This window comes from Tamandua tetradactyla, chromosome 19, assembly GCF_023851605.1.
Source record: "Tamandua tetradactyla isolate mTamTet1 chromosome 19, mTamTet1.pri, whole genome shotgun sequence".
Taxonomy (NCBI): Eukaryota; Metazoa; Chordata; class Mammalia; order Pilosa; family Myrmecophagidae; genus Tamandua; species Tamandua tetradactyla.
The window spans coordinates 51,084,670-51,098,507 of NC_135345.1; the positions used below are offsets into that span (position 1 = coordinate 51,084,670).

The 13,838-nt window shown below is 39.6% G+C and overlaps 1 protein-coding gene across 6 annotated transcripts in view; it reads left to right on the forward strand.

The window, feature by feature from the left end:
* The window catches only part of SLAIN2 (SLAIN motif family member 2), a 113,052-nt gene that overhangs the window by 6,952 nt on the left and 92,262 nt on the right, over positions 1–13,838 (forward strand). For 3 of the 6 annotated variants that reach the window (XM_077136801.1, XM_077136802.1, XM_077136803.1), the window contains exon 1: positions 133–802. The exons of 2 other annotated variants lie outside the window; for them this stretch is intronic. In XM_077136801.1, the coding sequence (XP_076992916.1) occupies positions 414–802 (389 nt within the window). In that variant the 5' untranslated portion in view covers positions 133–413. Of the gene's footprint in view, positions 1–7; positions 92–132; positions 803–13,838 lie in introns of those variants that run through there. One more of the 6 variants, XM_077136806.1, reaches the window with a different exon arrangement.

Consider the following 13,838-nt stretch of genomic DNA (forward strand, 5'->3'; position numbering starts at 1 on the left):
CCCGCCCATAGGCCCACCCCGCCGCGAGCTCGGCGTTTGGTCCTTCCTGGAGCTCGCCGGCGTCTGCGTCCACCTCCGCCGACGCTCTGAGGTCACCGACGGGGCCGACAGCGGGGGGGTGGGGGTGGGGTTGGGGGGGCGGAGGGGCGGAGGGAGAGAAGGAAGATGGCGGCAGAGGCCGGATATTGGCGCCGCCTCCCCCAATCCTGGAGCCGGCGCAGATGAGGCGGCTCGGCTGGGGCCAGCGGCGCTTCGGAACCCGAGCTGGGGGAACCCTGGCGGTGGGGCCTGGCCCTGCTATATGCCGGCGCCTCGGCTAGACTGAGCGGCGGCGGCGACGCCTCTTTCCTCCGGCCCTTTCCCTGTGGCTGTGAGTCCGAGCGGTGACGGGCGGCAGAGGCGGCGGGGCCGGGATGGAAGACGTTAACTCCAACGTGAACGCGGACCAGGAGGTGCGGAAGCTACAGGAGCTAGTGAAGAAGCTGGAGAAACAGAACGAACAGCTGAGGAGCCGGTCGGGGGCTGTGCAGGGCGCCGGCCCTCTTGGGCCTGGCAGCCCGGTTCGGGCAGGCGCGTCCACTGCGTCGTCCGGTGCTGCGTCCCCCAGGGGCTTCCCCTTGGGCCTCAACACCAAGTCGGGCTGCGGGGCCGGGGCGGGCCCGAGGCGCACGAGTAGCGAGGAGCTGCGGGACGCCACCTCCTTGCTTGCGGCGGGAGAAGGCAGCTTGTTGGATGAGGTGGAGCCGCTGCGGCCCGAGGAACTGGAGCGCCTGTCAGGTTGGGAGGAGGAGGAGGAGAGCTGGTGAGTGCCGGGTCGAGGCTGGGCGGGGACGGGCACGGGGGCGGGGAGCGTTTCCCCGGGGTCCCCCTGGTAGGAAGCCTTGCTTTGTGTAGCGGGATCCGCTCTGTGGCGGGGACTCGTGAATTACTTGCTTTGGCTGAGGAAAGGTCAACTAGAGTTGAGTTTTCGAGGCATGGGCAAGGAAAGGGCTTATAGTTAGTTCTCTGGGTTGTGGACCCCGCGGTTAGCTGGACCCTGTTGGGTTCTGTGGTTGTCACAGCCTGTGAAGGGGTGGGAAGAGTCGGAGGTGGGAAACGGCCTTGTAGAAAGGGATCCTGCTTTATGTGAAATGTCGGCTTTCGGATGGTGGCCAGGGCATTTCGGATGTCGGGGAGGGGTCTGCTTGATGATGTATGACTGGTGAATGTGATAGACCAAGAGCTGTGTTCATCTGTGCGGTGCTCAGTGTTTTAGCCCAGTGTGTGGTGGGTAAATTTCTGATGGGAATGGGGAGACGTTGTGAATCAGCATTCCCACTTTGGGTAGTGGGGTAAAGCTTGCTTTGTATGAAAAGGGCAGAGAATGGTGCTGCTTTGTAGGAAGAGTCAAGAGTGGAGTAAAAGCCCTAACTCTTATTTTTTATCTTTTTAAACAAAAAATGGGGTGAGAAATTTTTCCGAGCTGCACAATGACAGTTATCACATCCATCTTTCGTTTCCATGTAATTCTAGAGCCAGAGAAAGAGTCCCATTTGAAAATCTAAACCAAAATTGTGTTGTCATAAGCCGCTTCTTGATGAAATTGTGACCCACACCTCACTATCACTTCCATAAATAGAAAGGACATGGGAGGCTTTTTCCCTCCTGTTTTATTGCTACTGAATTAAAACGTGTATGGGAATTCTCTTACTAATAACTCATCCTTTTATGAACTTAATTTTTAGCGACATCATCTCTTCTCTGTGTTGAAACTGAAACTTCTAATTTACTGAAATCGAAATCCTTCATTGATTCTGCTTATTATTGCAGGCCTGAAAATTTGCAGAATACTGTGGTGTTGAAGAGCTTTGCATTCACCCAAGCCCAGATTCAGGCCCTGTCTTCCACTTACTAGCTGTGTGACCTTGGGCAAGTTACTCTGAGCCTCACTTTTTTTCTCTATTTTAAGGAGAAAATAATAGTTCTTAAGTGAGATATCTGAGTATGCTTTTAGTCCTAGGTCTGTCATCTAATAAACTTTCCAGGATTAGTTATTACTCTTAAACCTAGGTGTTTAAGTAAAGAAATATTTTGTGACCTTTTACGGGATCTTGTGGGAGATTCTAAAAGTTCATGTGTGGTTCCTTGTTCCTAATGCAACTACAGTCTTATTGGGAGCCAAGTTTCATGCAGTAAAATAATCTAGACTATACAGTGAATTGCCAAAAGAATGATTGGAATAAGAAGTATTGAGTGTGCTTAGAAATTAGGACGAGAGCAAGAGTTTAAAGTAGTTGAGGCAAACTTAAAAGGTGGCCTTGGAGCGAGCCTGGGGTGGGAAAGAGTAGGAAAGGGCATTTTATGCTCTGACAACTGCTATAGCGGAGTCAGAAGTATTTGTAAGTCCCTATTAAGATTCCAATGACAGAGGTTCCCTGAATATGCTATGTCAAGCCTTATTTTATCACCATGTGATACCAAATATTATTAGAACTGACTGTGGTAATGACAGTTTTTGTATTAGTGTGAAATCACGTCCTCCAAAAGGAATCCTGGTTACATATACACTCTAAGAGAGCCTAGAATCACCTAAATATGTTTCACATGCTTCTTCCAAGTGCCAGTGATAATGATTCGCTTAATAATGAGGATTAGCTGCACCCACTGGCCCATTTTAGATTATGTATTATTAGAACACATTGACTCCACTTGGAAAAGCTGAAGTCTTTGGCTTATTGAATTTTGAGTGTAGGGTTGGTTCAGGTAAATCACATTTTCTTAGATACCATGCCGGAAGTTTCTTTTGACCAGATGTTTCCTATTTACTGTGTTGATCCTGACTTCATGTCTTGATATTATAGATGTCCTGCACTTTTTCTGATAAATTTTATGTGAATTAAAAGTCTGATAAATCATATTTAAAATGCTTTGAGATATGTATTTGGGTTTAAGTGGGAAAGGGGTGGGTGTCAGTGGCAAGGGGGAGGAAGTTTCATAGACTACAGAGTTTTTCCTTTCTTAGCAAGCTGAAAATCCACCTTTCTGTAATGTCTATCCATTGTACCTTTTTTCTATCTAGAGGAATACTTTCTTCCCAAGTGTATACCAGTTAATACTAGTTCTGAGTTATCAGTAGATATTATGTTGAAAAAAAAAATAAGTCAAATGTCAGAAAACCAGGGTTTGACATAAAATAAACCAGTTTCATTAATGCTGAGTCCTTTGAAAAAGTATCCTGAATGTAGTAAATCTATAAGAATTCTGGTTTGTTTCCTAAACTTATTTGAACTCCCAAGAAACTAGTATCTTGTGAAACACATTTAAAAAATAGTGCTTTAGAGCAGTGGCTTTCACACTGTTTTGACCCAGTTCCATGGTAAGAAATGTATTTTATATCACAAACTAGTACACAGATGTATATGAGTAAGTGAAATAAAAGTTTCAAAAAACTATAGTTACTTTAGGACAGTGTGATATATGGTATTATTTTCTGTACTGTTTTTCGTTTTGGGGCAGAGGGGAGGGATGCTGGTTGCAACCCATTGTACAAAGCTGATTTCATGATTCTTTAATGGGTTCTAACTCTTTGAAAAATATTGATCCAGAGCAACACAGAAAAGTCTAGGGAAGGGAACTAACATTGTGCATTGTGATTGCTATATTATCTAGGAATCTTATAAACATTTTTTGCATTTAATTTTTTATCCATTTGAGATAAGTATTGTTTTATAGGAAAGGAAGCTTGGTATCTTTCTCTGTATCAAATAACACATAGAAAATGATGGAGCTAGGATTGGAATCCCAGTCTTTCTGACGTCAGAGACTATGCTGTTCCCAGTAAATGATGCTTTTTCCAGGTATATCCCATTTTCCACCAGTTGTCCTTTCAGATATGTCCCTGCTGACCCCTTCTCACCACCAAACACATTGACTGTTCTCTTCTTCAGAGTAAACTATCCCATTTTATTTAACCATTTTTTCAGATGTGATTCTCTGATCCTTCAGCCATCATGAACATTTTTCTCTGTGTGAATTTCAGTTGTTTATTGTCATTAAACATGGTAACCAGAACTGCACTCAGTATTTTAGATGTTAATTGGCAAGACAGAGTGCAGTGGTTGTACCTTATTTGAGCTAAATGCTGTTATTTTTGAAACCAGATAGTTCATTAACATTTTCAGCTTCTGTTACTTAGGCTTAATCTGAGCCAGTAGTGTCAACTAACACTCCTGCATCTTTTATATGTAAGTTGTTAAACTGAGTCTCCTTAACCCTATTTTGGTCTAGTGAATATTTTTTTGCTTAAGTTTTGAGGCTTTTGAATTTCATTTTGTTAGTCTTGATTTAGGTGTTAACATTATCCATTCTTTTTTTTTTTTTTTTTTTTTAAAGGAAAGACAGAGAGAAGGAAGGAAGGATAGAAGGAAGGAAGGAAGGAAGAAAGGGAAACATCTTTAAACATTTTCTTGTTTTATTGTATTCTGTTTCTCCATTTTTGTTACATGGGCTGGGGCCGGGAATCGAACCGAGGTCCTCCGGCATAGCAGGCAAGCACTTTGCCCGCTGAGCCACCGCGGCCCGCCCAACATTATCCATTCTTTTGTGTTTTTTTTTAAATTGTGCTAAGATATGACAGAAAATTTGCCTTTTTAATCATTTCTAAGTGTACAGTTAATTCAGTGTCATTAGTTATATTCTCAGTGTTGTACAACCATCACCATTACGTATTTTAAAAGTTTTTCATCACCGTGAACAGAGATTGCACCCATTGACCAATAAAATCCCCATGCCCCCTCCCTCGCAGCCCTTGGTAACCAGTAATCTATTTTCTTCTTTTTTTGCCCAGAGACAAAGGATTTTATTGCTCACAGCAATAGTAGTAGGCAGAGTATTATCATTTTTGTGTATTAGTTCAGGAGAACCAATTCTTATGGAGGGTTCTAGTTTGCAAGCTGCTGGAATGCAGTATACCAGAAACAGAACAGCTTTTAAAACGGGGAATTTATTAAGTTGCACATTTATAGTTCTAAGGCCATGAAAATGTCTAGGTTAAGGAAAGGCTATGAAAATGTCCAAATTAAAGCACCAATAAGAGTTTACCTTCACTCAAGAAAGGCTGATGAAGTTCATGGTTTCTCTCTCAGCTGAAAGGGCACATGGCAAAGTCTGCCAGCTTTCTCTCCTAGCTTCTTGTTTCGTGAAGCCCCCCTGGGGCGTTTTCATTCTTTGTCTACCAAGGTCTCTGTCTGGGAGGCCTTGTAGCTTTTTCCAGAATGGTTCCCTCTTAAAGGGCTCCAGTAAGCAACCCCACCTTGAATGGGTAGAGACACATTCCATGGAGAAACATCTCATCAAAAGTTACCACCCGCAATTGGGTGGGTCACATCTCCATGGAAACAATCAAAAAGCTCCCCTCCAGCAATATTTGATGACGATTAAAGGACATGGCTTTTCTGGGGTACACGAGATTCAAACCAGCACATGGGGGATATGAAAAGCAGCCAGGTGGTACCCCCATACTCAGTGGGTTGCATTACAGGAGAGGAAACCTGAGCTTAGGTAGCCAAATCTAATGGATAGCAAACGTGCATGCCCATTGCTCTGAAGACACTGTTGCTCTCTCCAAACTGTAAGCAAATATTTTATTTTAAACGTAATTTTATTGAGATATATATTCACATACCATATAATCATTTGAAGTGTATAGTCAGTGGTTCACAGTAGCATCATATAGCTGTGTACTCACCATCACAATTGACTTTTTGAACATTTTCATTGCTCCCAAAAGAAATAAGAATAAAATAAAAATAAAAAAGAACACTCAAAAATCCCATACTCCCCTATTTGTCCATATACTGAATGAAAAGTGTCAGTTACAAGATTTTCATAATCACACTGTCACACCTTAAAAGCTATATAGTTATAGAGTCACCTTCAAGAATCAAGGCTATTGGATTATAGTTCAACAGTTTCAGTTATTTCTACTAACTGCTCCAATACACCAAAGACTGTGTATTGGATACATCAAGAAATGCGAGGGCCCAGCTCATCCCTGGGAGTCATGTCCCACGTTTCCAGGGAGATTTATACCCCTGGGAGTTAGGTTCCAGGGGCAAACAGAGAGCTTACCTGTGGAGTTGGCTTAGAGAGAGAAGCCATATTTGAGCAACAAGAGGTTCTTTGGGATGACTGCTAGTCATAATCATAAGTAGGCTTAGCTTCTCCTTTGTAGGAATAACGTTCATAAGGGCCAGGCCCATCAACTTGGCAGCCCCCCGTGCTTGCGAGAAAACCCGGTCTTGCCTAGGTGGGAAAGTTTAATATTTCTACCTTTTTCCCTAGTTCCTCAAGGGGACTTTGCAATGACTTTTTTATCTTCTGCCCCGATTATTCTGGGATGTCAGGGCATCACACTAACCTGTACAACAAGATGTCTCTCCCTTTTCAAGTTTCCTTGAAATTACGGTGTTCAAATAAGCTGATTGTGTAAGTTAAATGAGATCTTGTGCTACTGAAAATTTTGCACCAAATAAAAATCTCTTTCTTTGGTCTCACACAGAAGTTGAAGTTTTAATTTATAGTCAATATCATCCTTTACCCTCTAATCTGTCTTACCTTAGTCCTAACCAGATCAGCTTCATTCGTATCTCTAATTGAAGTCTGATTACTCTTTTCAGTGTTTTTAACAGTTGCTGTATGGGATAATGCTGACTTTCATAGCTGCAGAACCCTAGCCTGACTCTCAGTTGTCACACAGATACCTGAAGTTCCAGGGAATGATGATCAGATTGTACATAAAGAGCTCAACATCTCAGAATTTAGAAGTTATAGTTACAGCTCAGGAATAGATGTGACTGCTATAAGAGCTTTCAATTTAGGAACGTTTACCGTAAGCTTTATTGAACATTCCCTGTACTCTTTAATCCTCAATTGTCTGATCTCTGCCCATGTTCTATCCCTTGATAACCTGTGTCCTTGAACTCAATTCTCAGAGTTTGCACATTATAGTTAGTCCACATTAGTGATGTACTATAATATTTGTCTTTTCGTTTCTGACTTTTTCCATGCAACATACTGTCTTCAAGCTTCATTCACGTAGTTGCATGCCTCACAACTTCATTCCTTCTTGTAGCAGCTCAGTATTCCATATTATGTATACACCACTGTTCTTTCTGTTCCTCAGTGTACTCTTGGGCCACCTCCATCCTTTGCTAATTACAAACACTGCCACCATAAACACAGTGTACAAATGTCCATTTCTGTCCCTACTCTTTGTTCCTCCAGGTATATAACTAACAGCAGGTTTGTAGGATCAAAGAGGCTAGGTGGAGACACCTAGCCTCTTGTGGAGCCACCACACTCCCCTCCAGAGGGGTTGCACCACTCTACTTCCCTTCCAAAAGCAAATAGCTGCATCTCTTTCTCCATATTTTCTCCAGCACTTGTATCTCTCTGTTCATTTTTGAACAGTTTTATTCACCCATCATACATTCCAGCCAAAGTATAAAAGCAATGGTTTCCAATATAATCACGTAGCCATGCCTTTACCATCACAGACTTATATGAGGACATTTCCTTTTCTTCCACAAAGAATCCCATACCTCTCTCCCATATCCCTCACTTACTGACGTTTAGCTTTAAGTTTTACTGTTAATTATAGACCTTAGTTTGCATTGATTATATTTTTTCTGTATATCATCCCATTTTCAGTACCTTGCAATGTTACATTCATTTGTTCTTCATCGTGCAAAATCTTCTTATATTTGTACATTTAATCACCGTTGTTGTCCATTCTAGGCCTTGCTAAGTCTTTATCTTCTCTTCTGGATATACATGACCCCTGCAGTCCTCACTTAATCATACTCACACTCAGCTCCCATTCATTGTACTTAAAATATTATGCTACCGATTCCCGGTGCCTGCCCATGCAAAATAAATAAATAAATAAAAATTTGTGCTACCATTAGATAATATTGTGTTATCCATTTCTGGATCTGTACAATCAATCCTGTTGAATGTTCTGTACTACTTCATCATCAAATGTCCAGTCTCTACCCTCTTTCTGTATCTTAATAACTTGTGTTCTCATCTTTAACTCTCAAAATTCATTCATTAATATTAGTTCATATTAGTGAGATCATACAGTATTTGTCCTTTTGTTTCTGACTCATTTCACTCAGCATAATGTTCTCAGGGTTGATCCACGTTGTTGCACGTGCCACGACTATTCTGCTTTATCGCTGTGTAGTATTCCATTGTATGTATATACCACAGTTTGTTTAGCCACTTGTCGGCTGATGGACATTTCGGCTGTTTCTATCTTCTGGCAGTCATAAGTAATGCCACGTAAACATTGGTGTACAAATGTCTGTTCTTGTCTTTGTCTTCAGTTCCTCGGAAATATGTATCTAGAAATGGTGTGTTGGATCATATGACAATTTTATACTTAGTTTCCTGAGGAACCACCAAAATGCCTTCCAGAGCAGTTCCACCTTTTACATTCCTACCAACAAAGAATAAATGTGCTTCTTTCTCCACATCTTCTTCAGCACTTGTAGTTTTCCATTTTTTTTTTATAATGGCTTTTCTAGTGGGCGTAAGATGATATCTCATTATGGTTTTGATTTGCATTTCTGTAGTAGCCAATGAAGTTGAATATCTTTTCATATATTTTTGAGCCATTTGTATTTCCTCTTCTGAGAAGTCTGTCCATTTCTTTTGCCCATTTTTAATTGAATTGGTTGCCTTTTTGTTGTTGAAATGGAGAATCTCTTTATATATTCTGGATACTAAACCCTGATTTGATATGTGGTTTCCATATATTGTCTCCCATTGCTTAAGTTCTTTTTTTACTTTCCTGACAAAGTCTTTTTTTTTTTTTTTTTTTTTAATTTTTTATTGTATAGTATAACATATATACAAACCAAAGAAATAAGAAAGCAATCGTTTTTAAAGTACTCTTCAACAAGTAGTTACAGGACAGATCCCAGAGTTCTGACAAAGTCTTTTGATTCAAAAAGTGTTTCATTTGGAGAAGATCCCATTTATCTGTTTCTTTTTTCATTGCCTGTGCTTTGGATGAATGGTCTAGGAAATCACCTCCTACCACAAGATCTGTAAGATAACTCCCTACATTTTCTTCTAAAAGTTTTATGGTCTTAGCTCTATTGTTTAGAGCTTTGATCCATTTTGAGTTAATTTTTGTCTAAGTGTGAAATATGGGTCTTCTTTCATTCTTTTGGCAATGGGTTTCCAGTTCTACAAGCATTATTCTTGAAGAGAATGCTCTGTCCCAGTTGAGTTGACTTGACTGCCGTATCAAAAATCCATTACCCATAGATGAGTGGATCTGTTTCTGAACACTCATTTTGATTCCATTGGTCAGTATATCTTTCTTAATGCCAGTACCATGCTGGGTTTTTTTTCCCAGTTGAGTTGCAAGCTATAATCAGATCAGTTTGTTCCCAAAAGTTTTTCCTTTGTATTATTTTTTTTACTCATCTTTCCATATCCTGGATAAATGGGACATCAGACACAAGGTTTTCACAATCACACAGTCACATTGTGAAAGCTATATATAGTCTTCTGGAATTAAGGCTACTGGAACACAGTTCAGCAGTTTCAGGTAATTCCCTCTGTCCCCTCCAATACACCATAAACTAAAAAGGAAATCTATATAATGTGTAAGAAAACCTCCTGACTCTGAAATCTATCAACGACTGAGACTTTATTTTGTTTCATTTCTCTCTCCCCCATTTTGGTCAAGAAGGCTTTCTCATTCCCATGATGGCGGGTCTTAACTCCTCCCTGGGAGTAAGGTCCCACATTGCCAGGGAGATTTACACCCCTGGGAGTCATGTTCCACATAGTGAGGAGGCAGTGAGTTCACCTGCCTAGTGAATACTATGCTGTTATGAGCACTGTAGCTTTGTAATATGTTTTTTATTTTTTTATTTTTATTTTTTTTATTAATGGAAAGAAAAAAAATTAACACAACATTTAGAAATCATACCATTCTACATATGCACTCAGTAATTCTTAACATCATCACATAGATGCATGATCATCGTTTCTTAGTACATTTGCATCGGTTTAGAGGAACTAGCAACACAACAGAAAAAGATATAAAATGTTAATATAGAGAAAAGAAATAAAAGTAGTAATAATAGTAAAAAAAAAAAAAAAAAACCCTATAGCTCAGATGCCGCTTCATTCAGTGTTTTAACATGATTACTTTACAATTAGGTATTATTGTGCTGTCCATTTTTGAGTTTTTGTATCTAGTCCTGTTGCACAGTCTGTATCCCTTCAGCTTCAATTACCCATTATCTTACCCTGTTTCTAACTACTGCTGGACTCTGTTACCAATGACATATTTCAAGTTTATTCTCGAATGTCTGTTCACATCAGTGGGACCATACAGTATTTGTCCTTTAGTTTTTGGCTACACTCACTCAGCATAATATTCTCTAGGTCCATCCATGTTATTACATGCTTCATTAAGTTTATCCTGTCTTAAAGCTGCATAGTATTCCATCGTATGTATATACCACAGTTTGTTTAGCCATTCTTCTGTTGATGGACATTTTGGCTGTTTCCATCTCTTTGCAATTGTAAATAACGCTGCTATAAACATTGGTGTGCAAATGTCCGTTTGTGTCTTTGCCCTTAAGTCCTTTGAGTAGATACCTAGCAATGGTATTGCTGGGTCGTATGGCAATTCTATATTCAGCTTTTTGAGGAACCGCCAAACTGCCTTCCACAGTGGTTGCACCATTTGACATTCCCACCAACAGTGGATAAGTGTGCCTCTTTCTCCGCATCCTCTCCAGCACTTGTCATTTTCTGTTTTGTTGATAATGGCCATTCTGGTGGTTGTGAGATGATATCTCATTGTGGTTTTGATTTGCATTTCTCTAATGGCCAGGGACATTGAGCATCTGTATTTCCTCTTCTGGTAGGTGTCTGTTCAAGTCTTTTTCTCATTTTGTAGTTGGGTTGGCTGTCTTTTTGTTGTTCAGCTGAACAATCTCTTTATAAATTCTGGATACTAGACCTTTATCTGATATGTCATTTCCAAATATTATCTCCCATTGTGTAGGCTGTCTTTCTACTTTCTTGATGAAGTTCTTTGATGCACAAAAGTGTTTAATTTTGAGGAGCTCCCATTTATTTCTTTCTCTCTTCAGTGCTCTTGCTTTAGGTTTAAGGTCCATAAAACCGCCTCCAGTTGTAAGATTCATAAGATATCTCCCTACATTTTCCTCTAACTGTTTTATGGTCTTAGACCTAATGTTTAGATCTTTGATCCATTTTGAGTTAACTTTTGTATAGGGTGTGAGAGATGGGTCTTCTTTCATTCTTTTGCATATGGATATCCAGTTCTCTAGGCACCATTTATTGAAGAGACTGCTCTGTCCCAGGTGAGTTGGCTTGACTGCCTTATCAAAGATCAAATGTCCATAGATGAGAGGGTCTATATCTGAGCACTCTATTCGATTCCATTGGTCGATATATCTATCTTTATGCCAATACCGTGCTGTTTTGACCACTGTGGCTTCATAATATGCCTTAAAGTCAGGCATCGCGAGACCTCCAGCTTCGTTTTTTTCCCTCAAGATGTTTTTAGCAATTCGGGGCACCCTGCCCTTCCAGATAAATTTGCTTATTGGTTTTTCTATTTCTGAAAAATAAGCTGTTGGGATTTTGATTGGTATTGCATTGAATCTGTAGATGAGTTTAGGTAGGATTGACATCTTAATTATATTTAGTCTTCCAATCCATGAACACGGTATGCCCTTCCATCTATTTAGGTCTTCTGTGATTTCTTTTAGCAGTTTTTTGTAGTTTTCTTTATATAAGTTTTTTGTCTCTTTGGTTAAATTTATTCCTAGGTATTTTATTCTTTTAGTTGCGATTGTAAATGGGATTCGTTTCTTGATTTCTGCCTCAGCTTGTTCATTACTAGTGTATAGAAAAGCTACAGATTTTTGAATGTTGATCTTGTAGCCTGCTACTTTGCTGTACTCATTTATTAGCTCTAGTAATTTTGTTGTGGATTTTTCTGGGTTTTCTACGTATAGTATCATATCGTCTGCAAACAGTGATAGTTTTACTTCTTCCTTTCCAATTTTGATGCCTTGTATTTCTTTTTCTTGTCTAATTACTTTGGCTAGAACTTCCAACACAATGTTGAATAATAGTGGTGATAGTGGACATCCTTGTCTTGTTCCTGATCTTAGGGGGAAAGTTTTCAATTTTTCCCCATTGAGAATGATAATAGCTGTGGGTTTTTCATATATTCCCTCTATCATTTTAAGGAAGTTCCCTTGTATTCCTATCTTTTGAAGTGTTTTCAACAGGAAAGGATGTTGAATCTTGTCAGATGCCTTCTCTGCATCAATTGAGGTGATCATGTGATTTTTCTGCTTTGATTTGTTGATGTGGTGTATTACATTAATTGATTTTCTTATGTTGAACCATCCTTGCATACCTGGGATGAATCCTACTTGGTCATGATGTATAATTCTTTTAATGTGTTGTTGGATACAATTTGCTAGAATTTTATTGAGGATTTTTGCATCTATATTCATTAGAGAGATTGGTCTGTTGTTTTCTTTTTTGTAATATCTTTGCCTGGTTTTGGTATGAGGGTGATGTTGGCTTCATAGAATGAATTAGGTAGTTTTCCCTCCACTTCGATTATTTTGAAGATTTTGGGGAGAGTCGGTACTAATTCTTTCTGGAATGTTTGATAGAATTCACATGTGAAGCCGTCTGGTCCTGGACTTTTCTTTTTAGGGAGCTTTTGAATGACTAATTCAATCTCTTTACTTGTGATTGGTTTGTTGAGGTCATCTATTTCTTCTTGAGTCAAAGTTGGTTGTTCATGTCTTTCCAGGAACCCGTCCATTTCATCTAAGTTGTTGTATTTATTAGCGTAAAGTTGTTCATAGTATCCTGTTATTACCTCCTTTATTTCTGTGAGGTCAGTAGTTATGTCTCCTCTTCCATTTCTGATCTTATTTATTTGCATCCTCTCTCTTCTTCTTTTTGTCAATCTTGCTAGGGGCCCATCAATCTTATTGATTTTCTCATAGAACCAACTTCTGGTCTTATTGATTTTCTCTATTGTTTTCATGTTTTCAATTTCATTTATTTCTGCTCTAATCTTTGTTATTTCTTTCCTTTTGCTTGCTTTGGGATTAGCTTGCTGTTCTTTCTCCAGTTCTTCCAAGTGGACAGTTAATTCCTGCATTTTTGCCTTTTCTTCTTTTCTGATAAAGGCATGTAGGGCAATAAATTTCCCTGTTAGCACTGCCTTTGCTGCGTCCCATAAGTTTTGATATGTTGTGTTTTCATTTTCATTTGCCTCAAGGTATTTACTAATTTCTCTTGCAATTTCTTCTTTGACCCACTTGTTGTTTAAGAGTGTGTTGTTGAGCCTCCATGTATTTGTGAATTTTCTGGCACTCCGCCTATTATTGATTTCCAACTTCATTCCTTTATGATCCGAGAAAGTGTTGTGTATGATTTCAATCTTTTTAAATTTGTTAAGACTTGCTTTGTGACCCAGCATATGGTCTATCTTTGAGAATGATCCATGAGCACTTGAGAAAAAGGTGTATCCTGCTGTTGTGGGATGTAATGTCCCATAAATGTCTGTTAAGTCTAGCTCATTTATAGTAATATTCAGATTCTCTATTTCTTTATTGATCCTCTGTCTAGATGTTCTATCCATTGATGAGAGTGGGGAATTGAAATCTCCAACTATTATGGTATATGTGTCTATTTCCCTTTTCAGTGTTTGCAGTGTATTCCTCACGTATTTTGGGGCATTCTGGTTCGGTGCGTAAATA